We start from the raw sequence: 26,879 nt of genomic DNA, 5'->3' as shown, positions 1-26,879 counted from the left end.
CCTTGTGCATGCCGTAAGAAGCTGTCAGAATGTGTTTTTGGAGTCAACAGTGGCTGATGAATACCTGTTTGACCAACAAGTGTGTTATGGATCATTTGATGTTGGCAAGAAAGTGAGTAATTAGGTTTAACACTGCACTGAACAGTATTCTCAGTTATATCCCAGTGTATAAGCTAAATGTGGGAGGAATGCCCTAAGTGATGCAGGTCTCACTTATTTACCACTTTGATGAAACCCATATACTGGGGTATGGTGCTGAAAAACAAGGAAATGTTATCTGGGCGAACAGGCATTTGTACCTATGTTTCCAGTGTGCCCAAGGGACACAACTCTGCACAGTGAATTGTGGCATATTATACATCTATATTGTGTAAACAAAGTGCATTACACAACTCAACCCATACCTAGAAAACTAAAACTAGACACATTTTGTCATGATGTGAGTGATATTAATCACTACAATTTATTTTTTGAAAGTTTATTGGTTTCATTTTAACATTTGGTGCCCGGCATGTGAGTAAGGTGTGCACACTAACTGCATGTGTCTGCATGTCTGTGTTCCAGTTGGGAGCTTGAGCATGTCCACAGGGAGGAGCTGGAGAAGCTGGATCAGAAGAGGTGAGCAGACAGCACATCAGTACACACAGACAGTGGTTCCAATCGGATTCTGGAATGAATAGCTCCATAGTGTGCTGTGTTTGGTGTTTTAGATATATTTGAAATAAGCCTTGTCCAACATTCCATCCTGAAAATGTAAAGATGGATTTTTCTCTGTTGGTATCAGATTAACTTGTGGCAGTGTGAAAAGAAGAAAATTAGAAGAAATGACATAACTGATACACAAGTCACGAACATTGTCATTGGTTGTAATTTGAAAAATGAACTTTCTTCTACATCACCCCATGTGGTAACTGTGTGGCAGACTGTTGGACATACCCAATACTTGTAGTAAAAGCGAAATAATGAAGATTGGTTTTATACAGTGTATGACCAACAGGACCAGGAGCCTGTTCCACAAAGCAGTCTTAACACTTCGACTGTCATGAGTCTCTGTTAAACAATGAGAGTTGAAATACCTTTGTGGAACAGGACCTTAGCACGGGTCTTCCAAGAACTGAGACAGTTGATATCAATGTGTATTGTAAGAGTTGTGACATGTATTCAGACAGGAGATTGAGGAACTGGAGGAGAGGTATCGCGGCATGGAGGAAGATCGGATGATACGACAGATAGCCCTAGAGAAGGAGCTGTCAGAGAAACAGGAGTGTTTGGAGGAGATGAGGGAGAGCCTGCAACAGCTGCAGCACATGCTGGGGTCAGAGGTCAGTATGACTGGGGTCAGAGGTCACTCTCCAGTGTGGCATCAGTCCATGGTAGTTGCTAGAGTTTAATATCGGTATTGTGTCACTATACATAATCAAATGTCAGTATGTATCAAGGCATCATCTGCTAACATGGATGGAAATACAATGTCATTAGATATGAGGTCAGATGCTGAATGGAAATATATTGATGAGTGAGGTAATCACTAATGTTTGTTTTTGTTGTTTTTTTAATTATTTTTATTTCCCAAAGTACATTTGGTGTTTTCATAATACATTGTACAAAACATCATACACAACATCCTCGTTATCAATTTGTTGTTGTCATAATACATTGTACAAAACATCATACAAAACATCCTCGTTATCAATTTGTTGTTGTCATAATACATTGTACAAAACATCATACAAAACATCCTCGTTATCAATTTGTTGTTGTCATAATACATTGTACAAAACATCATACAAAACATCCTCGTTATCAGTTTGTTGTTGTCCTAATACATTGTACAAAACATCATACAAAACATCCTCGTTATCAATTTGTTGTTGTCATAATACATTGTACAAAACATCATACAAAACATCCTCGTTATCAATTTGTTGTTGTCATAATACATTGTACAAAACATCATACAAAACATCCTTGTTATCAATTTGTTGTTGTCATAATACATTGTACAAAACATCATACAAAACATCCTCGTTATCAATTTGTTGTTGTCATAATACATTGTACAAAACATCATACAAAACATCCTCGTTATCAATTTGTTGTTGTCATAATACATTGTACAAAACATCATACAAAACATCCTCGTTATCAATTTGTTGTTGTCATAATACATTGTACAAAACATCGTACACAACATCCTCGTTATCAATTTGTTGTTGTCATAATACATTATACAAAACATCGTACACAACATGATCGTCATCAATTTGTTGTTGTCATAATACATTGTACAAAACATCGTACACAACATGATCGTCATCAATTTGTTAGGTAGTCACTAATTGGTTTGAAGAGTCTGTTCAAAACTGAAGCAGGCAGTCTTGTAGAATCTGTGTGTTGTATAGTCCCTGCTGTATGAGGAGGTTTCTGCTGCAGGATGCTGAGCGGCTGGACTATGAGGACATGCTACAGAAGCTGGATGAGCGGGAACAGCAGCAGCTGGCGTCTGCCCGAAGGATGAAGGCAGAGTTGGGGGAGGTCAGTCAGACAGGCCATCAGTGTTAAGGCTTTTTGCATGCAGCTTACTAATTCCTTGAAGTTATTTGCAAGGTGTAGTGAGTGATTATGGTTTTAAGCTGAATTTAGCAATTTTCCAGCAATATTCCAGCAATATCACAGCAGGGGGACACCAGAAATTGTACCCATGTGGTAATTGAACCCAGGTCTTTGGAGTGATGAGTGAATGCTTTAACCACTAGGCTACCCCACTGCCCTTTGCAAGGAAATACGGAATGTGGGCCAAGTGTACATTGCCCTGATGGTTATCTTGGCTGGTCAGCACCATGTTGTATGTTATTAGAAAGGTCTGTAATACTATTTCCTCCAAATCTGAGCTGATCTGTGTATGATGTAGCTGAAAAACTTATCTAAGCTGCCACAAACCCAACTCACTCTGCTGTCTGTGTCCCAGGAGATTGTGGAGCTGCGGAAGCACCAGGAGGAGATCAAGGCAGATTGTGATACTATGGTGGACAAGCTGGAGCAGAAGGAGCAGGAGAAGAGGGAGCTCATCTCAAACCTGGAGGAAGAGATACGCTTGAGGAAGGACTCGCTGTACACTGAGAAAACAAAGGTCAGGAAGAGGCACTGTGTGACTCTGAGACAAATATAGGGATTTTTGTGTATTTCGGCATGAGATATTCAAACACAAAAATGTCACAGTCATCATTCTTTGTCATTAAAGTACATATTTGATTGTCCAATTTTATTACAATTTAGCGTGGTTAAAACTTATCCACAGTACTTTACTGCTATGTACAGTTGTGAAAACAATGTGCTGTTTTCTCCCAATATCAGTTATCAGTTAAATTTCTGTTCTGTTTGGATAATTACCTAGAACCCATTCAGTACTGTAGCTCCATTTTCCACTTTATTTGAATAGCGACACCTGCAAAGTAGCCATCCAGTGTAAGTACTTTCACAAGTGAGTGAAATTGTTTGGTCATGGATAGACCTTGATCTGTCTGTTTGTGAGTCTGACAGGGCTGTAGCATGGAGGTAAAGTGTGCCTGTGTACCTATCTACCAACAACACATCACATTATTTGTAGTATATGTGAAATTTCCTTGTTTTAAATTGCAATTAAGTGTTTGACTGAAGAAAAAGTTTCATAGACTTTCCAAAAGTTACATTTTTTTCTAAAAGAATGGTATTTATATCAGGCGTGAATGCTTCAGTGACTCGCTGTGCTTACTATGAACATGTACTCCCAGTATTGAATTTCAATGCATATAGGGAATATTCCTTTGCATCCAGGAAAACCCTTTGTAAGATCAGACCGCCTCCGTGGTGTAGTGGTTAGAGCGTCTGCCCGGAGAGCGGAAGGTCGCGGGTTCGATCCCCGACTGCGTCATACCAAAAGACGTTAAAATATGGTATTTGTTGGTCCCTGTCTGGCGCTCGGCATTAATGGGTACAACAAGGACTGGTCGGCTCGGAGTCAGTATAATGTGTCTGAGTGGGGTAATCATGCTTCACTGCGGCATGGTACCTCAGTAGGCTAGCACTATAAAACCAGCTTCAGTCTGGGCTAGTACAAGCAGCCGCACATACACATACACACGCATGCACCTTTGTAAGATCAAGGTGGAAGTGGTGATGTTCAAACCAAAGATATGGTGGCATACAGTGCCTGTGTATTTATCATGATAGACTGACTGGAGAAGAGAAACACACAAACACATATAATCAACTGATATCTCAATGAAATGTCCAGTAATATCACAATCAAATCATAGGAAATTATTAAGTATTATTAGAGTTAAGTGATATATTATAAAATGATAAATGTATTTTGTAGTGATATCACTAGCTATTAAATGATAACACAGTTAGGCATCAGAGATCTCTGTCACGTTGTAATGACAAAACAGTATTGATGGTCATCTTCTGTTTTGTAATTGTAGTAGCAATTTGAGGTAAATGCTGAAACTGTTGTAATCAAGTGATGTATGTTCAATGTGATCAGCCAAGGCTGTATACACATGGTATAAATTATATGATTACAATAAACTGCTTTAACAGTGCTTGAGAACTTTGTTAGAATCTACACAGATTCTGCTACAGGTGTAATTAAGAAGTTGATCATTGATATTGTTGTCATTAGTTGTAATTATCCATCCTCTAAATGCCACTCAAAACCCATGTTGAATCTTCTCCAGGGATTGAAGTCCATCGAACAGGAGAAGGGGCAGATACAGTTGGCTCAGAAACAGTTAGAAGAAGAAAAAAACAAGTTGTTGGCGAAAGATGAAGGTTTAAAAAAGAAATTTAGTGAACTCAGTGAGAAAGAGAAATCATTAAATGTGAGACTTAAGAAACTTGACCAGGAGAAGAAGGAGAGATGGAAACAGCTCCTCGATGAGGTAGCAGAGGAGAACAAAAAGATCGAGGAGGCATGGTCAGATCTGAAGGAACATGAGGTCCAGTTGGAGGAAGCTTTAAGGAAAGCTGTCTGTGATAAGGATGAGGATGAGCGGCACTTGGTAGAGTGTGAGCAGCGCCATCTGGACTCAGCTCGTGAGTTGCTGAGGGAAGAAGAGGAGAAGGTGGCAGGTAGGGAGCATGAGTTGATAGAGCTGGTGGAACGAGAAATGGATGAGTGGGAGAGAGAGAAGGCAGAAGGAATTGGTCAGATACAACAAGAAAAGAACAGTCTGTTGGCGTCTGCTAGGACAGTTGCAATGGATAAACTTGAAAAGGAGATTGAAGATAGGACGGATGCAATAGATTCTCATGCAGCACGAATTGTTGATGAGGAAGAGACTGTGCTAAGGCTAGAGAAGCAGTTAAATGCGAAACTGACTGATGTGCACAGGGAGAAAGATGCAATCCATGCAGAGAGGGAGCAGACGTCCAAAATGGCTGATGTGCAAGTGGAGCAGAAGAATAAATATATTGAGGAAATTCAGGCAAAGATGACAGAGATTGATGATGAATGTGAGGCAGAGCTTGGTCGGATCAAGAAGGAGAGAAACAGGTAAGTCAGCCATTGCCAGTTATCGTTGACATCCTTCTGTCTTGTATAATCATAGATGTCCCCAGGAAGAACAGGCCCACAGAACCACATGCGTGTCCACTGAAACTAATTAGGATTTTGTGGTCACAGTGTGAGTTTCTGGACTAAGCTTCTCTTTGTACAGTCATTGATAGGCCCCATGCCCTGTGCATTTCTGCACAAACTAATCAGGATTAGGTATTCACAATGTGACTTTCATGTCTAAGCTTCTCTTTGTATTGACATAGATAGACTCCATGCACTGTGCATGTCCACACAAACTAATCAGGATTAGGTATTCACAATGTGACTTTCATGTCAGTGCTTCTTGTGACATAGTCATGGATGTAGTCAATTGTGGGAAAACAGGGCCAAAGAATCCCATGTGGTCTAGTCCCACTAATGAGGATTGGGTAGTCACTGAACTTTATTTACACTCTGGCTATGTTCTGCAGCAGTAGAGGTACAAGTTTACATCAAATGTACAACTTAATGTGTGGCTTTGCTGATTGTGTGTCATTGTTCCCGGACTGTGTGGATCGTTACTTAGGCTGTCTACTATGTGAATGCATGATAGAGATTCTGTGTTTACAGAATACTGGTGGATTTGTGCTAGCTGCATCTAAACAACATTCATTGTTGACGACAAGAATTTGTTTGTGCATTCAGAGTTTGCGTCACAAAAAATGACTTAGAAACAAATTAGAATTTTCACTCTTGAGAATTATTCAAACTTTTGATATCAGACTGTAGTGATTTGTACTGTTGGAACAAAAATATTGAAAAGTTGTCACTGTAGTTTATTTCATGCAACAGAAGAAAACATGCAGTTTGTGAATATGTTCGTAGCTATAATTAGTATTAACAGAGCACATTCATTTCTTGAAGAAGCTGGTTTCTATCTTGATTGTTACAATTTTCATGTTGAGTAAGGAATTTAAAAAATCAATAATTGCACTTCCATGGTGTTCCTAGTGATCTGTAAGGACATGCTCCAGTAAACTGAATATATGTTGATTAGTTGTTCAAACAACTGGCACCGAGTGATGTGCATCAATAAAGGAGGTGTTAATCAATATGGTATATCTCTTGTATTTGCTATTTGATAATATCCTGAAGCAGAAACACCTGTGAAGTAGCGTCTGTTGTATCATATTGCCGCTAAACGCTCAGATCATAACACCGTCTAGTGTTGCTGGCATTGTATGACCAGGCCCCTAAGACATATACTGTACATCAAAGGTGTGATGCACCTGAGGCTGTTTACCTGGCTGTTTACCTGGCTCAGAAGGTGAAATTGTCCCTTTGGCCGTCCTCATATTAAATTAAGCATGCGAGACACGGCCAACACGAATCTGACTCCAAGCTGTCCATGTCCGGTGTCTTTGTTTTGGACAGTAGTGAGATATACATATCAGCTTGATGTCATCCAAATTATGAGCAGACAAATAAATTGCAAATAAATCTGCCCTGTTGGAGAAATTATAGTTGGCACAATCCCTTTTTGTGTGTAGGAAAGGCACATTTTATACTTTTCATGAACTGGTCATCTGGAGTTATGATGCATTTAAGTAGTACTGAAATATGACAAATAACTTCCGAAAAATTGCTTTAGTTGTATAAAGTTGAAGTAGAGTGCTAATCTATTAGTAATATCAAATTTAAATATATTTCAATTATTCAATATTTCCAAAAATAAAATAAAATCACATTTAAAAGTGATACTAAGAAGCAAGTTCAGTTGTGTAAAACTGAACCATGACATATTTGGTCATTTACTAGTTTTGTTGCCATAGTTACTGTTTTCAGATTTCGTACTGACAGTTTGTGAAACTGGTAATTAATTTGTAATTGAAGTTATAAAACAACAAAATTTGATTATCACACATCAACATATAGATATCTCAATGAATTATCAAATAATATCACAATCAAATGATGTTATAGTGAATTATCAGGTCATATCAAATGATATTGCTTGTTCTCAAATGATATCTCAGTCAAGTATCAGTTGATATCACAGTTTAGTAACAAATGATATCAGTGAATTATAAAGAAATATCACAATTGATCTTGTGCTTTAGAGAAGCAGTTGGTAATGATATCTCAGTCAAGTATCAGTTGATATCACAGTTTTGTAACAAATGATATCAGTGAATTTTGAAGCAATATCACTACTGATCTTGTGCTTCAGAGAAGCAGTTGATAATGATACCTTGTCTATACATCTTACTCTTGTGCCCTCGTTATCACTAAGTCGTCTTTAATGTTATCACAGATTAATGTTAATAATCCCAGGTAAATACTTGGTCAAACAAGAAGTTGATAAGAAATGTTTCCCTTATTGAGCCATACAGTTGTAAATGAGTGTAATTATGCAGATTAGCTATCAGTTAAGTATGTTTGGCAAGTGTTAACAGCAGATATTGGATGAGGGTTTTCATCATGAAGACAGTAAATGAAACAATTGCCTGGGATATCTTGTGAAGGTGTTTATAGTAACCATAGCTGTTTATAGTACTTTTTGTGCTCAGATTTTATACAAATTTAGTATTCTTTCTTCGTTGCAGAAAAACTAGAACTCTTCATAATTATCTGTATGATTTTGTAATATTTGGATGATTAGACAGACAGATGAGGGCAGTTCCCAGTCAGGGATATCCTGTATTGACTCAAATATATCAACATTTGACATCACTTATGTCAACATTACTATTGCCATTAAACAATGCCATTGTCCGTGTATTAACTAGTGGTAGCCACATGCTACCTGTTTGTTCTCAGTGATCCACACGCCTGTTATCTATTTGACACCTAACTGGAGCAGCTAATTAATCCCCCTGTCACCAGCTTGATTGTCTGTAATGACAATTAGCACTTTAGCTTCCACTCACTGTACTTTGTACAACTGGCAGACCAACCAATCACTGGCGACTCTTTTAACAATGAGCTGTCAGATGTTGATTCTCATTGGTTGCTGTATGATGTCTGACTGGTCATTGGTCAGTGTAATCTGACCTCAGTGTAATCTGGTTAGATAATGCTCTCTGGTTATAAGTCTGTCCAGTAATGACAGTTGTTGAGCCAGTTCAGTCAGTAGCTGTTGTAGGATTAACATCAGAGAGATTAACCTTGACCATGATGAAGTCTTGTGCAGTTTGTGATGAAAGGTACATTTAGTGTTTGTGGATTTCAGTCTTAAAGACCATTTGCTTGTGATTTAATGGAATAGTTTTCAGTTCATTTCTTGTGCTTGGATATGTTGTTCTTGGCATAAATTGCAAACAAAAGACACAGATGCACATGCACACACAAACACACACATGCACACACACATGCATTCACATACACACCACTGATCATTACAATAGTGAGTAAATGTTGCTTTAAGCCACATCAGCAATTTTGCAGCTATCATGGATAGATCATCACAATATATGGTAATGCACTTAATGTGTTGTTAAAGCAATATGGGATAATCACAAGTATTATATAGAACAAACTTTAATAACAACTTGTTGCTGACACTGAATGCACTCACGAATAAGTTGATATCCATCTATAAACTTCTAAAATGCCACTCAAAGAAATCACAAGTATTTATAAAACTTACAATTTTGGATGTTTGATGTTGACATTTGTGCCTGAGACTACCTGGTCATTGTGAACTTGTATGTTTGTTTATGAAGGACACCAACACTATGTTGAAGGATCTATTTATTTCTTCAGTTATTTATACCCTTGTATATGGACTGAGGGCCTTTGTGTCATGATACTTTAGTTTCAACAGTGGCTATGTCTGTGTGGAATGTTCCCATGTCATGTTGGTTGTGTAAGATGCCCATCTTCCGAGATGCCTTGTTTGCTCAGGACAAGTATTTAACAAGCCTGACAGCCCAAGGTAGGGACACTGAATCCTTATTGAGAGATTAGGGGATGTTAATAGCTAGGAATGTTTGATGGCCATGTGAACAATCCATCATCGAGATGTTGTGTGATGGTAGAAACTACTGGAGTATCTGGTTGTTCAGTGTCTAGTAGGTAGGCTAGAATTAAATAGACTTAATGCATATTGGTCTTGGAAGCTTTTGACCGCCTCCGTGGTGTAGTGGTTAGAGCGTCCGCCCGGAGAGTGGAAGGTCGCGGGTTTGATCCCCGACCGCGTCATACCAAAAGACATTAAAATATGGTACTTGTTGGTCCCTGCCTGGCGCTCGGCATTAATGGGTACAACAAGGACTGGTCGGCTCGGAGTCAGTATAATGTGTCTGAGTGGGGTATTCATGCTTCACTGCAGCATTGTATCTCAGTGAGCTAGCACTATAAAACCAGCTTCAGTCTGGGCTAGTACAAGCAGCCGCACATACACACGCATGCACGTCGTCATATGAGCGAAATATTCTCAAGCAGGACGTTAAAACCCAATTTCACCTCACCTCACCTTGGAAGCTTTGTTAGTGCATATGGTTGAATTTCATATCATTATATGTTCTGTCCTTCTTATATGTACAGTGTGTTTATCTATTATGATCTCAGATACTGATACTCTCATATTGTAGCAATGTGACTTTGTTATATCCCAGGGCATGTACAGTGTGTCTATCTATTATGATCTCAGATACTGATACTCTCATATTGCAGCAATGTGACTTTGTTATATCCCAGGGCAATGCTCACTGTTATGGTGGTTAACAAAGTACAGTAGAATAACATTTAGTCCCAAATGGAGCCAAGAACAATGCTAGTGCCAAGAACAATACATAAAACAATCCTAGACCAGTACATAGAACAATGCCTAGAACAATGCCTAGAACAGTGCCAAGAACAGTGCCAAGAACAATACATAACACAATCCTAGACCAGTACATAGAACAATGCCTAGAACAATGCCTAGAACAGTGCCAAGAACAGTACATAGAACAATGCCAAGAACAGTGCCAAGAACAAATCCTAGACTACATAGAACATAAAACAAGAACAATCCTAGACCAGTACATAGAACAATGTACATAGAACATAAAACAATCCTAGACCAGTACATAGAACAATGCCTAGAACAATGCCTAGAACATGCCAAGAACAGTGCCAAGAACAATACATAACACAATCCTAGACCAGTACATAGAACAATGCCTAGAACAATGCCAAGAACAATGCCAAGAACAATACATAACACAATCCTAGACCAGTACATAGAACAATGCCTAGAACAATGCCTAGAACAATGCCAAGAACAATGTCTAGGACAATGTCTAGAACTCAGGCAGTCTTGATTTGCCAAATTATTCTGTACTTGAGTTGAATTCCTTTTTTATTGGTTGTCCTTTCTGTCTTAAGGGTATGGGAACTGGCTATGACTATAGTAAGTGTTGAATAGTATATTCATAATTGTCAGAAATGATACAAAAATTGAAAAAATATTAATGCAGTACAAGTTCCAGGTATCATGGTGACATGGTTTGATGTAGCTTATCAGCTGAGTTTGTATGTTGTTGATAGTACCACAGACAGCTTCCATCCAAATGTTTACTTTGAAGTATTGGCAGTCTACCAGTGTTGCATAATCAATAACTGGACCCTGCTCAATCTCCTGTCCATCCCCCAGGACAAGGTAGAACAATGGTTGTTATATAAAGTGGCTGAACTAGCATGGGGCCCCCTGCAGACTCAGCTGTAGCCTCAACTGGGTGGGAGGGGAGAGGAGGAGGAGGGAGTAGAAGGGGGATGTTACATGTGTGGCAGGGACTTCGTGACTTAGCGACAGGGTTTAAGGCTCCTGTCATCATCAATCTCTAAGTTATGGGGGTATCAAGGTTAATAATGAATAGCATGTTATGAAGATTTATTACACGTCTGTGTGACATGTATATAATACAGTATGTATATTGTGCTGGTTGTAACATGCAGTGTTCAGTGAATGGGTCATTGATGTCATGTGTTGTGTAATGTTAATCTCTGCAATCAGCTGCAGATAAACCTTTAATCACCTCACTTGAAACATTCTGTCACATCAGGCAAATACCTGCCAGATTATTGCATTCTTAGGGATTATAGGTTACTTTTGTATCAAGGAACATTATTACAGAGAAAATGTTAAGTTATATTATGTGTAATACATTTTTATGCTTTGCTGCTGAGTTCTGAATTGGCCAACTGAGAGAAAACAATGGCTTGTGTTCATTGTTTACTTTTGTAATCATTGTAGAAAAACATTCTGTGGCCAGTGTGTGTTTGATGTCTGCTTTCTATTTCTCATGTTATTTCTACTTATCCCAACCCGGACCCATTCCACAAAGAAATCATAGTCCTACAACTATTCTAGTTTGTGTGTAAGTATGGGAGGTCTGATCATGTTAGTCCTGTGATTGTTTTGTGGAACATAGACTACCATACCCAGGATTGATATCAATCAACTGGAGGGAGACATGTTCATTGGAGAGCAAGCCCTATTACTGTACTTTATGGTAGGGTCGTAACTGATGGTTTATATTCCTGCCTGGGGCGTGCATCAGGAAGACAGTCAACTCATGAATAACATTTAACATGTCACAGGCCTTGCATGTCTGTCAGTAGGAGAAGGGTGTACATGGTGGATACTCCATGCACAAAGGGAGATAGAGGAGAAGTAGTGGCTGATCTCAAGGAGTTATGTTGGTACTGCTGAAGGAAGACTGAGGCAGAGATAGTTGTCATTGACATTAGGTAAGGCTGAGGTAGAGGTAGGTGTCACAGACGAGGTAAGACTGAGGTAGAGACACTGACGAGTAAGACTGAGGTAGAGGTAGTTGTCACTGACATTAGGTAAGGCTGAGGTAGAGGTAGGTGTCACTGACGAGGTAAGACTGAGGTAGAGGTAGGTGTCACTGACATTAGGTAAGACTGAGGTAGAGATAGTTGTCACTGACATTAGGTAAGGCTGAGGTAGAGATAGGTGTCACTGACATTAGGTAAGACTGAGGTAGAGGTAGTTGTCACTGACATTAGGTAAGGCTGAGGTAGAGGTAGGTGTCACTGACATTAGGTAAGACTGAGGAAGAGATAGTTGTCACTGACGAGGTAACACTGAGGTAGAGGTAGTTGTCACTGACATTAGGTAAGGCTGAGATAAAGATAGTTGTCACTGACATTAGGTAAGGCTGAGGTAGAGATAGTTGTCTGAGAGTAAGACTGAGGTAGAGGTAGTTGTCACTGACATTAGGTAAGACTGAGGTAGAGATCGTTGTCACTGACATTAGGTAAGACTGAGGTAGAGATAGTTGTCACTGACAAGGTGTAAGACTGAGGTAGAGATAGTTGTCACTGACATTAGGTAAGTCTGAGGTAGAGATAGTTGTCACTGACATTAGGTAAGGCTGAGGTAGAGATAGTTGTCACTGACATTAGGTAAGACTGAGGTAGAGGTAGTTGTCACTGACATTAGGTAAGACTGAGGTAGAGATAGTTGTCACTGACATTAGGTAAGACTGAGGTAGAGATAGTTGTCACTGACATTAGGTAAGACTGAGGTAGAGATAGTTGTCACTGACATTAGGTAAGGCTGAGGTAGAGATAGCTGCTGAGGTAGAGATAGAGATTGTCACTGACATTAGGTAAGACTGAGGTAGAGATAGTTGTCACTGACATTATGTAAGGCTGAGGTAGAGATAGGTGTCACTGACATGAGGTAAGACTGAGGTAGAGATAGTTGTCACTGACATTAGGTAAGACTGAGGTAGAGATAGTTGTCACTGACATATTGTAAGACTGAGGTAGAGATTGGTGTCACTGACATTAGGTAAGACTGAGAGATAGGTGTCACTGACATTAGAGATACTGAGGTGGAGATGGGTGTCACTGACATTAGGTAAGGCTGAGGTAGAGGTAGGTGTCACTGACATTAGGTAAGACTGAGGTAGAGGTAGGTGTCACTGACATTAGGTAAGGCTGAGGTAGAGATAGGTGTCACTGACATTAGGTAAGGCTGAGGTGGAGGTAGGTGTCACTGACATTAGGTAAGGCTGAGGTAGAGATAGGTGTCACTGACATTAGGTAAGGCTGAGGTAGAGATAGGTGTCACTGACATTAGGTAAGGCTGAGGTAGAGATAGGTGTCACTGACATTAGGTAAGGCTGAGGTAGAGATAGTTGTCACTGACATTAGGTAAGGCTGAGGTAGAGATAGTTGTCACTGACATTAGGTAAGGCTGAGGTAGAGATAGTTGTCACTGACATTAGGTAAGGCTGAGGTAGAGATAGGTGTCACTGACATTAGGTAAGGCTGAGGTAGAGATAGTTGTCACTGACATTAGGTAAGACTGAGGTAGAGGTAGGTGTCACTGACATTAGGTAAGGCTGAGGTAGAGATAGGTGTCACTGACATTAGGTAAGGCTGAGGTAGAGATAGTTGTCACTGACATTAGAAGGAGAGCTGAGGTAGAGATAGTAGACATTAGGTGTCACTGACATTAGGTAAGGCTGAGGTAGAGATAGTTGTCACTGACATTAGGTGAGACTGAGGTAGAGATCACTGACATTAGGTAAGGCTGAGATAAAGGTAGTTGTCACTGACATTAGGTAAGGCTGAGGTAGAGGATAGTTGTCACTGACATTAGGTAAGGCTGAGGTAGAGATAGTTGTCACTGACATTAGGTAAGGCTGAGGTAGAGAGGTGTCACTGACATGAGGTAAGGCTCACTGACATTAGGTAAGGCTGAGGTAGAGATATAGGTGTCACTGACATTAGGTGAGGTAGAGATAGGTGTCACTGAGGTACTGACATTAGAAGGCTGAGGTAGAGATAGGTGTCACTGACATTAGGTAAGGTAAGGCTGAGGTAGAGATAGTTGTCACTGACATTAGGTAAGGCTGAGGTAGAGATAGGTGTCACTGACATTAGGTAAGGCTGAGGTAGAGATAGGTGTCACTGACATTAGGTAAGGCTGAGGTAGAGATAGTTGTCACTGACATTAGGTAAGGCTGAGGTAGAGATAGTTGTCACTGACATTAGGTAAGGCTGAGGTAGAGATAGGTGTCACTGACATTAGGTAAAGCTGAGGTAGAGATAGGTGTCACTGACATTAGGTAAGACTTAAGAGACTTAAGTCCAGTATAAATAGTATATATATAATCAGACCATCACATTGTCAAATAAATATTCACGTGAAGCCTCTGGCAAGATTCTGATAGCATCAGACATTTAATGATGGCAAGGATAATATTCTTCACAGGATCCCAAATCTGGCAGTTGACCTGTTAGCGACTATCTTCAATCTTGAAAGAATGTTTTGCGAACACACATTGAAGTGTGGTTAGATATATTCTTCAGAGTTTAATTGTTTTTGTCATATGAGATGGGTTGTACCACCACAGTAAGTATATACTTATCTTGTAGCCAATATTAGATATCTCAGTGACTTTGATATTTGATCAGGCTATAGTTGAGATGTATGTTTAACTGTGAAGACTAGCCTTGGGTTTTTGCTTTGAGGACAAGTACTGTCTTTTCTAACGAGAGGGATAGACTTACGGTTTTACTGTGAAGAATAGTCTTGACGTTTTTGAGAACTTTTCCCTGAGATTTTCACTATGAGGACCAGCCCTGGGATTTTCATTTTTAGGACTAGCCCTGAGGTTTGTATTGTGTAAACTAGCCCTGAGGTTTTCATTGTGTGGACTAGCCTTGAGGTTTTCATTGTGTGGACTTTTCCCTGAGATTTTCATTGTGTGGATTAGCCCTGAGGTTTTTATTGTGTGAACTAGCCATGAGGTTTTCACTATGTGGATTAGCCATGAGGTTTTCATTGTGTGGACTAGCCATGAGGTTTTCACTATGTGGACTAGCCATGAGGTTTTCACTATGTGGACTAGCCCTGAGGTTTTCACTGTGTGGACTAGCCATGAGGTTTTCACTATGTGGACTAGCCATGAGGTTTTCACTATGTGGACTAGCCCTGAGGTTTTCACTATGTGGACTAGCCCTGAGGTTTTCACTATGTGGACTAGCCCTGAGGTTTTCACTATGTGGACTAGCCATGAGGTTTTCACTATGTGGACTAGCCCTGAGGTTTTCACTGTCAGGACTAGCCATGAGGTTTTCACTATGTGGACTAGCCATGAGGTTTTCACTGTCAGGACTAGCCATGAGGTTTTCACTATGTGGACTAGCCCTGAGGTTTTCACTGTCAGGACTGGCCATGAGGTTTTTACTATGTGGACTAGCCATGAGGTTTTCACTATGTGGACTAGCCATGAGGTTTTCACTATGTGGACTAGCCATGAGGTTTTCACTATGTGGACTAGCCATGAGGTTTTCACTGTCAGGACTGGCCATGAGGTTTTTACTCGGAGGACTGGCCATGAGGTTTTCACTATCAGGACCAACCCATGAAGACCAGTCCAGACTGGATTATTTTACAGACCGCTGCCATATAGCTGTAATATTGCTGAGTGTGGCGTAAAACTAGACTCACCCACTCACTAGCCCTGAGGTAGTGCCGGGTATGTTGTGCACACATCATACACTCTGTACAGGGGGGCAGGTTGATGGTCTAGGAATGCCACAACAATCATAATCCTCTTGCTATGCTACGTGAGAATGATTCCTGTTGCTATGCACTGCTGTGAAGTGTAATAATTAGGGCTGGGACGGGTAACCCGGAATGGGTGGGTGATGAGTTGGTCCCGGCTACCCGTCTCAATACCTGTACCCGTTATGATCATGTGACTATTAGATTAAACAATGTTACTCTTTCATGATTAAAAGGTTGTATTGTCTTTGAAGATTTAGACATAATTTACTGTCGCTTCTTTTGAATAAAATTCATGGTTAAGTTATTGAAAAACTCAAAATTGTAGCCCCCAAACTCAAGAATGTATTGCCATTTCTTGCAAATTTGATGTCAAGAATTAACATAATGGGTATCCGGGTAGGGTAAGGTAATAGGGGGTGGGGTACCCTAGTAGAAAATTTGGACCTGTCCCAGCCTTAGTAATAATGATCCCTTTTGTTCACCCTGCTTAAGTTCACTGTCAATGGTGTTGCAGGCTGATGTCGGAAAGGAACTCCCGGGATGCTAGCTGTGTCACAGACATAGAAGGGCTGTTGGGAGCGCAGATGGATGGAAAGATCCAACAGTTTGAAGCTGAGAAGACAAAACTATACCAACAGACACAGGTAAAATACATAATTTTGAATGAATTTTACCCATGTTGGGAATTGAACCGGGGTGTTAGGGGTGATGAGCAATTTCTTTAACTGCTAAGCTACCCATTGCATCATATAAACAAGTATGATGTAGAGTTTATACTGTTGAACAGACTTAGGTGTGCTTACAATGGTATGGTTGGTTGGTTGGTTGTTTAATGCAGCACTCAACGATATTCCAGCTTTAAGGCGGCAGTCTGTAAATAATCGAATCTGGACCAAACAATCCAGTGATCAACGGCAAGAGCATCGATCTACGCAATTGGGATAAGATGACATGTGTCAACCCAGTCAGCGAGCCTGACCACCCGATCCCATTAGTCGCCTCTTACGTCAAGCATGGGTTACTGAAGATCAATTCTAACCTGGATCTTCATGGGAATGGAGAATCTGTACACAGAGTGAATGAGATAGGATCAAACAAAACTACCGGATAATTCCAGTTAAAGCCAGGAACACTAAGAATAAGATTATGACTGATTGGAATCTTTCATGAGTTGATGGTAAGCAGGAGGTGTGTATGTAGCAGGGCGTGGAGGCATCCCACAGATGACATCCTTACCTTGTTGGCTGACTGAGTTTGGTTTTACGCCGCTTTTAGCAATATTCCAGCAACATCACGGCGGGGGACACCAGAAATGGGCTTCACACATTGTACCCATGTGGGGATTCGAACCTGGGTCTTCGGCGTGACGAGCCAACACTTTAACAACTAGGCTACCCCACCGCCCCCTTACCTTGTCAGCTTGCTGACGGGGTTAACCTCTTTGGTCATGTGGACAAGGAATCTGACTTAGGATCATAAGGTCCCTGGTTCGAATCCTGGCACTGGATTCGAAAATTTAATGGCCGCTACAGTTGATTGATGATGGTATTTGAACCTACACTGAAAGATCAGTCCTGATTGTTATGAATAAGTTGTCTATCCTTATACCTTAACCTTGCTTAGTACCACAACATCTAAATGCCACTCAAAGAAGTTTAGTGTGGTGTGGTAGTTTTCTCTGGAAGTGCAAGAATTATTAAAAGCTTTAATCTTGTTAACCATTCATTTAGAAACATAAAAATACATGAGAAGATAAGGTGAAAATACATGAGAAGATGAGGTACAGTTAGAATGTTATGGATGTGTTTTAGGAGATGGAGAGACTGAGAGAAGATATTGAGAGAGGACAACAGGAGCTGGAAGAAAAACGAAGGAAGTTTGAGGAGGAGCGAGATACAGAACTGGATCGTATTGAGTTTGAAAAGTTTAGATTGCAAGATATGGAGCACAAGGAGAGGTGAGGTGATATAGAATGGACTACTGAAATTGACAATGATAGTGTCAATGAATGAGTAGGGATTTTTACTGCCTTTTAGCAATGTTCCAGCAATATCATGGTGAGGACACAAAAGTTTGGCTTCACACATTGTACCCACATGGGTAGTAGAACCCGGGTCTTCTGCATAATTAGCGATTATTCTTGTTCATCCATTATTGAGAATATTGTGATATGACATCATCCATTGTTCATAACGTCACAATGTGATCATGATACATCATCAGTGGTGAGTCATTTGCCAAAGGTTCTTGTTATTTAACATTCTTCCATTATAAATGATCCTCCATAATTCCTGGAAGATATTTTTGGCTACACCAAACTGTGGCACTTTCACCAATTGACCTGGGATGCTTCATTATCTGAACTAAATACAGCCCAGTTACTGATACTCACTGAATTGGCGTTGTTCAGGATCAACAGCCTGGTGGAGCAGGAGGTGAAGCGGCGTCTGTTTGAGGAGAAAGTGGAGAGAGACAGACTCAGGAAGATAGACAAGGAGAATGAGAGGATAGAGAGAGAGAAGGAGATTCTCAGACTCAAGGCAGCTCATAGCAGGGAACTCAAGCAGCTTCGAGCCAAGCTAGAAAAGTAGGTGACCAAACAGTTAGTGAAGGTCAGATATACTGATCAAGGTCAGTTCAGCCTCTCTGAGCCGTGTTGATAAACATGCTGAATGTGAATCTGTCTGCAATGAGAAGGATTTCATTTTGTTAAACTCACTGACTTTGAAATAAGTTTGAATCAGTATTAAATATATTTTCCAGTATGTTAAATGTATTTGATTGAGTCTATGTATTGTGTGCCTCGTGTAAATAGGTAAGAATGGAGTCTATACCATTGTGCAGTATGGAAGAAATCTTCAGGAGAGTTGTATCTTGATGTGTTTTGCTTCCAGTAATGGCATGGGAAGAGTGTCAACACCCACAAGGTCTAACCCTTACACGTCAACTATGGTAAGCAGATCTCAGATCTCAAATGCAATCTTGATGGGATAGTATATGAGAAAGGAATGACACAATAAAAACAATTGTCATTATCTGTGTTTATGAAAGATTATAGATAAGATATCAAAGTATATTTCATTGTTTACTTCATTGTCAGTTGTTTGATGTTCAAGAGGATGTATATTTCTCTTGATATTTTTCTTTAGCATAACAGTTCTTCTAAAGATATTTGAATAATTCCTGGTAATATTGTAAGTTAATAATGATCTCTTTTTATCTCTCGTCAGTCTTTGAACAACAATATATCCAGCCCAGACCAGTCGCCGCGTAGGATGGTGAGTTGCCTACTGACTCACTTGTCACTGTTGGAACACAATACCTGTACATATCTATCATTAGGTTTACAGAAGGTTCATATTTCCCGACCCTGTGGTAGATGTAAACAGAACAGGTTTCAGGACCATGTGCATGTTAAAGAAGATGTATGTTTGACCTGACCGAATGCATGTCATTTTGCCCTACCTTGAATTGTTACTCTTAGTATCAACCATCAGTTGACAAGTCTGGAATATTTTCATCAAACTTGATGCAGCTGACTATTGCCTGATGTTGTGTCACGCTCTTATAATTCCAGAGTCAGACCAGTGGGTCGTCAAGTTCCGGAAGCTTCTCGAGTCCTTCATCTCGCATCTATATCAGTATACCCACGTTCACCTTGAGGGGTCATGGGAGTGACGCACATCATGAATATGAGGTCAAGGTCAGTGTTATCAAGTAATTTAGCATTGTCATTTTGATTACCACTTAGAAATTTCAAAGTAGTTGTTTCATTTTTCTTTTGTAATATTTGGAAAACAAGATTTCAAGATGTAGAATAAATTGAATTAAGTTAGAAATAACTATGGCTTGTGAAGCAGTAAGAGATCCATGAAGCTGTGTACTTAACAAGGATCATGTTGTTGTGTAAAGGATCTTCATGAAATTAAGTGATATTATAATTATTTTTTCATCATCATTATTTTCTCCTTGTTGTTGTACAGGTCAGTGTTGGTGAGGACACTTGGACAATATTCCGGCGGTACAGTCGTTTTAGAGATCTGTATCAGATAATGAAGAAGAAATACCCAGAGGTAGGAAACAAGGGGAAACTCAGTCAACAAAATATATACCAAAACAGCTCTTAGGTGGTCCAATGTTTAATGTTCAGATAACTTGATAGTGTTTAGATAAATGAGCATAATGTCCTTTTGTCTATGACTTGTAACTGTTTGTCTTCATTTGTTAATGAACATAGATAGGACACTGTTTTATTCAGTATCTATTCCTTGCAGAAAAAAACATGGTGTCAGAAAAAGCATTTATTCATATGGGTCAGTTGAATCATAAGGAGTCTTCAGAGATGTCAAATGCTGTCATTTTAATGGCAAAATAATTTAAAATAATTTCACACACATGAAAATATGGATAGAACATTTAAGGCCTGATCCCTACTTGTATTCCTCTCCAGACCAGTATACTAGTGTTCCCACCTCGCAAGATGTTCAGCAAGTCAGAGAAGGTAGTGGCCGAGAGACGGGTGCAGCTAGAGGTGAGATATCCTTTATAATCACTTCATGTACCTGGTATTGCCATCTCATCTGATTTAGTCAGATCTGCCCAGTCTCATTTGCCTCACAGGTTCTACCCCAATTCTGGAGTGAGTGAGTTTAGTTTTATGCCGCACTCAGCAATATTCCAGCTATGTGTCGGCAGTCTGTAAATAATCGAGTCTGGACCAGACAGTCCAGTGATGAAAAGCATGAGCTTCGATCTACGCAATTGGGAACCGATGACATGTGTCAACCAAGTCAGTGAAGCCTGACCACCCAATCCTGTTAGTTGCCTCTTACGACAAGCATGGGTTACTGAAGACCTGTTCTAACCCAGATCATCAAGGTTCGAGTTGAGTCTTGAACGTGCCTCTATGAGATGAACTCCCTATATATGAGGGAATAACCCTACCTATGGAAACTACCCTATATAGGGGAACTGCCCTACAAGTGGGAACTACCCTACCTCTCAAAACTACCCTATATGTGGTACCTACTGGTACCCTAGGTGTGTAAACTACCCTATATGTGGTAGCTACTGGACCTACCCTATATGTGGAAACTACCCTATATGTGGTAGTTACTGGTACCCTAGGTGTGGAAACTACCCTATATGTGGTAGCTACTGGTACCCTAGGTGTGGAAACTACCCTATATGTGGTAGCTACTGGTACCCTAGGTGTGGAAACTACCCTATATGTGGTAGCTACTGGTACCCTAGGTTTGTGGAAACTACCCTATATGTGGTAGCTACTGGTACCCTAGGTTTGGAAACTACCCTATATGTGGTAGCTACTGGCACTACCCTATATGTGGTAGCTACTGGTACCCTAGGTTTGGAAACTACCCTATATGTGGTAGCTACTGGTACCCTAGGTGTGGAAACTACCCTATATGTGGTAGCTACTGCTACCCTAGGTGTGGAAACTACCCTATAGAAATATTAATCATGGATCTGAATCCCGTCAGCCTTGTTTACGTTTGATTACTTGGTATAAAGATCCCTGAGGCACTGATGAGTAGTGTGAAGGGAAATGTAGTCATTCAAACCATGCATATTTTTCGATTCCAGATTGCTAAAATGTTTTTGCATATTTTTTTTCTGCAGCAATACTTGAAAAACCTGATAGAAGTGTGTATGAGATCTGCGAACACACCTCTCCACCCAACAAACAACAAGCACATGACTAAACTCATCTTGTGTGACTTTGATCCGTTCTTCAGGAAAGGACTGTTTGAGACAGCTAAACACTGCACAGCATGATGAACTGCCTCATCAACCAATCCAGGCAGTGTTTACAAAGTGTTATGGGTATTTGTTGCCAAGCAACTGCCCCAGCAACTATCTTAGAACTGTCTGTGCTTTTATTAAATATAGTGCTGGTGCTTTCGTTACATCTAGAGTTATTATCATGCAGCATTTATTTACGTCTATTCTCAACTTAAACCACTAAGTGATGGATGTTATAAAACTTGTGTTAGGATTGTTAAACAATGTCCATTGAATTTTTCTGTATTTTTTACTAAATTTGAAAGCTATGTAGGGATTATTTGTAATTGAGTTAATGGAATGATTATTTATTTTGTATACAGTAAATATAGTACCGGTAACTACTTAATATCAGTAAAGATATACAATTGCAGGTGGCTGGTCCCAGTGGCATATCCCCCTATCCCATGATACTTTTTAAATGTATTACCAATGATAATAACATGTTGATTTTGTTGTTAATGTGAAAAAACATTGTTTACATTATATTTGCATTTTGTGATGTGATATTTTGGGGGTGTTTTTTGGATGGCTTCTTCTTCTCTCTCTTGGCCCATTAAAGCTGCCAACTCAACTGAAAGTGCAAATAGTTTAAGTGGGACCCCTCCTATTTAATAACTCCTGGATCTGCCCCTGGGTACATGTCAGTAATGCATACAGATATACAGTTGATGTAACCAGGTGATTATGGGATATATCACTCAGTCAGTATTTAACAACTTTTCATTTATAATATTTTAATTCAAGATATATTTTAAATGTTGTATTTAAACGAACTTATTTATAGCTAAGCATTCTTTCAAGAAACTGAAGAACTTGGCATATATGGCAGTTTGTGAATATTTTATTATTATGTACATACTGAAGGGATGTGAATTTTACATAAATTTAGATTGTATAGATTCTGTAAATTTATTGTTTCTTGATATGCATGTTTTTGAGATTTCGTTGTACAAAGGTAAATTGTGTATATATAAATGCATTCCATGACAGATATGCTGGTTTCTATGCTCTGTTTCTGTCTGATGAAATTAAAATGCTTGAAATTTTGCGATGGTAGTTCTTTAACTTTAGCCAGCAATAGTGCCTGCTCTGCACTTATGAGAGTTGGTATGTACACCGGCTTTGTCAAAGACAGTACAACACCAGAATGGGCTAGTGGTTAATATTAGGAGCAGGTACCCCCTGACTTCACCTAATCCAATATTGACACCTCGAGTACAGGGGTCCTCACATCCAGATCACCACAGGTACATGGTGACAGGCCATTGGTGGGGGTAGTACGTTCCACAGATACCATTTCGTCTGATATGTTGGGAGCCACAACTCCTATATGTTCAAAGTTTTCGAGCCCTACTATTTCACTGGATAAGTTGGGAGTTTGGTTTCAAACACTGGTCACATCTCCTACATTTTCGAAGTTTGAGCTCTGCTATTTCACTGGATAAGTTGGGAGTTTGGTTTCAATACTGGCCTCAACTCCTGCTTTGCCCCAGACATGATAGTACTGACATGCCAGTGGTACAGGGTCTGTGGAGTTGGTGGGCTCGTCTCGTGAACATCCCCACATGGGTACAATGTGTGAAACTCATTTCTGGTGTCCAGTGCAGTGATATTGCTGGAATTTTGCTAAAAGCGGCGTAAAACCACACTCACTGACTCACTCACTCTCAGTGAACTGTCTTGGTAACAGGGCCTGGCCAGTTTGTAACAAGTTGATACCATAGTGGTAGGACATCAACATGGCTGGTGATGGCTGCCTGGGAGGCAGATACAAGCATCACAGATACTGGTTACAATGATGATGTGTGGCAGTGCAGGGCAAGGCCCATCTTGTACAAAATCTCATTAGACGACTTTCTGTAACATCTGTCTTTCAGTGTGCACATTTGTGTTGTAAATTGTTTAACATTGTTGCTATGTAGGCCTATGTCTTTCATGCTTCTGCCTTTTTAATTACTTGGTTTACAGATTTGGTTGAACCTAAACAAAGTAATTAAAGAATAGTGTGTTGGAAGCTTTCAGCTCAACTGTCCATGTTTGTTACAGGGAGATTATTGTTAAAGAATCTTATCTTGATCTCAGCCCAGTAATCAGCGTCAAGATTCTTTTTGAAGCGTTGTGACCCTTAGGCCATATATAAAAATATTCTTGTTTCGCATTATCGCCCGACCCAAAAATTTGATCTGACCCTAAGATTTTATGATTTTTGACTCTATAGAAAATGCAGCTCTTGACTCAAAATGTGCCTGAATTTTTCACACTTCTAAATTTTGATTTTCTATCGGAAAAAAGGTGTAAATTTCCACAGACATCAAGGGGTTTTGGACTATAAAATAAAAAAAAATGTAAAAATATACTCCGCCCACCGGCGCATATTTTTGTTGTTGTAAAAAGTGACGAGAAACAAGAATATTGTTTATGTGGCCTTAGCTCCACCAGGACCCTCTGATTGGGATTTCTGGATCCATGACACACAGCACCACACCAACGCTTATAGGATTCACAGAAGTGGTATTTATATGATGGTTTTTAACACCACATTGGGCTTTCTCTAACCTGACGTTATTATATATACAGTGGAAGCTGTCAAAACTGGCAGTTGTCCAATCCGGCAAGTTGTCAACACCGGCATAACATCTCAGTCCCGTCTGTGGCTAGTGCAATTATCATCATTTAAAAGCTCTGCAATCCGGCAGCTGTCAATTCTGGATCTCGGCATGAAATGAGCCGCCCGAATATGGGGTTATACTGCAATCAGCGCTGTCTAATCCGGCGCGTGGCGAGGATTTGGCTGGATGCGTATTGTCACCAATTAATCCTGCATTGTAACAACATGGTTGTCGACAAAGACATTTTAATCTTAGTTCAGCATGGGTATACTTGTACATGTAGGTTGACATGTTTTATTGTGATAGAACAATGTATATGAGAGTGACAAAGCTTGTTCACTTCTAGTCGGAAGTAACCGTGTCATCTGTACAATCCGGCACGCTGTCTAAACCGGATTATTTCTGTAGTCCCGACAGCTTCCACTGTATATTGTATCCAGTGTACACTGATGTCTTGCTAACAGGATATATCAGCACTGGCTGCCTTCGTTGTTTCAGTTTGTTTGGGTAGATAAAGGATGAAGCTTGGTGTTTTCATTTTCTTAGAAAGAGCACATTTACAGCTGTCACTACCATTATACAGCTTTGTAATGTTCAGGACCCCGTTTAACAAAGCTATCGTCACGCTACGACTGTCATAAGTCTATGTTACAGTATAGGAGGTACAGCAGTCGCAGCACTGAGATAGCTTTGTGAAATGGGGCCCAGACCTTTTGATGAGATATTTTGTAAAATAGAATGATGGGATTGTTATTTTATGGCAAACATTTATCATGAAAGGAAACTATTTTTTTGTTTGCACTCAATACATAGCATTTTCCTTTAGGGATTGGTCACATGAGGACATGGGTCAGGGTTTAGTAATACACTATTGTACTAAAAGTAATGCCCTTCATCTGCTGCTTGTATTGTTTTATATGACCCTCCTTGATCGCTGCCAAATTGCTGATGCAGTGTTAAAGCAATATTCACTCACTCATGTTGAAAAATCTTGTCATAAACCTCTTTGAAAAAAAACATTATGCAAAAGCACATTATATTTCAATATTGTCATCAAAACAATAACAATATCCCAAATATTTGTACTTATTTTTAACCCAATCTTGCACCATTACCTGCTATAATAAACAACCAGCCTGTTATATACCCTGTGAAACATATTTCCCGGATTAAGAATAAATATCAATGAAGGACACTTTAAAGTTTAATCAAATATTTTCATCTTTACAGTATGTGAATTGCTGATGTGCAATTGTTGTTCAAATTTAAGCAACTCTTACGCTATTGTTATCAGTTGGCATTGTGTGGACACTATGATGGTTTCGTAGACTGCAGTTCTTACGTTTTGATGATGAGTGCTATATTCTGTTTTGTTGTGCTTTATTAGAGTATTGTCAGTCATTTCCCAGAGCTTGGTTTGTACAACTGATGGATCATAGGTGTTTTAACAGTCACTTTATTTAGCTTCAGAATACTGACAAAATGGCAGCTTGAATCAAGTTTTGCAATTACTTGTAACTTCTCACCAGTGTTTTATTTCTCTTTGGATATATTTAAGTCCTGTTCAAGCTTCATTGAACATTAAGTAAGGTTTCTCAGGCAATGTTGATTGATAAATCCACACATTTAGAACAAAGTCCTACAAAAAGATGGAATATGAACTTCTCAAAAGAGGTTTACAGACAACCAATTCTTTCATACTAGTGTATACAGAATGACTACTGTTAAGTACTGGTAGTAGTATTAATATGTCCTTCATAAAGTAATTGTCACAAACTTAACTGCATGAGAGTCAATAATCCTTAATGAAAGTATCCCAATGTACTATTCTCTTGAGGACTGGTTTACATGTGAATAATCCACATTTCTAACAAAAGGAACAGCTAGTCAGTACAAATATGGCTGTCATTATCCTGTATTTTGGATGAACTTCTGTCCGTGGAAGACATGCATACAGAAATGTTTGGAAATGTGTTGGTGCTCATGAGCACTGCTGAAAGGACACACAGGTCCCGATGTTTCCACTTACAGAAATCCTGGTTAAGTGTATTTGTACAGCTATCTCTGGTCACCACTGTCAGTACCACACTGTGCCTTGTTACTCCATGTACACAATCAGTTGTCCATTTTATAATAAAGTTTTCATTCCACAGTGCATATTGTGTTGGCTATGTTTGATTCAGACATTAATATCCATCTTCTTTCAAACAAATTCGAAATGAGACAAATTCTAGGAAAGTATCACAAAATAATTTATTATGTTTGTGTGTGAAGATGTAACCTCCATTCAATCAATATGGAGATGCAGGAGAATCGGGAACAATGCCAGACTATACACAAGAGAAGCTGGAACTGAAACAGAAGTGGTTATCACGAGTGAAGGGAACATCTAACAGCAGATATG

General features: G+C 39.6%; 1 protein-coding gene across 1 annotated transcript in view; it reads left to right on the top strand.

The window, feature by feature from the left end:
* Positions 1-26,630, top strand: part of LOC124267187 (kinesin-like protein KIF16B) — a 75,510-nt gene extending 48,880 nt beyond the window's left edge. Inside the window, 14 exon segments of the mRNA XM_046702102.1 lie at positions 565-618; positions 1,166-1,322; positions 2,434-2,535; positions 2,969-3,130; positions 4,719-5,536; positions 16,576-16,705; positions 17,873-18,018; positions 18,472-18,648; positions 18,956-19,013; positions 19,292-19,339; positions 19,639-19,764; positions 20,045-20,134; positions 20,512-20,592; positions 21,702-26,630. Of these exon segments, the coding sequence (XP_046558058.1) occupies positions 565-618; positions 1,166-1,322; positions 2,434-2,535; positions 2,969-3,130; positions 4,719-5,536; positions 16,576-16,705; positions 17,873-18,018; positions 18,472-18,648; positions 18,956-19,013; positions 19,292-19,339; positions 19,639-19,764; positions 20,045-20,134; positions 20,512-20,592; positions 21,702-21,857 (2,305 nt within the window). The 3' untranslated portion in view covers positions 21,858-26,630.
* The last annotated feature ends 249 nt before the right edge of the window (positions 26,631-26,879 follow it).

This window comes from Haliotis rubra, unplaced genomic scaffold, assembly GCF_003918875.1.
Source record: "Haliotis rubra isolate DU_JTF1 unplaced genomic scaffold, ASM391887v1 Scf13, whole genome shotgun sequence".
NCBI lineage: Eukaryota > Metazoa > Mollusca > Gastropoda > Lepetellida > Haliotidae > Haliotis > Haliotis rubra.
Note: the sequence above shows the minus strand (reverse complement) of the source record. Positions and strands in the feature narration are given on the sequence as shown.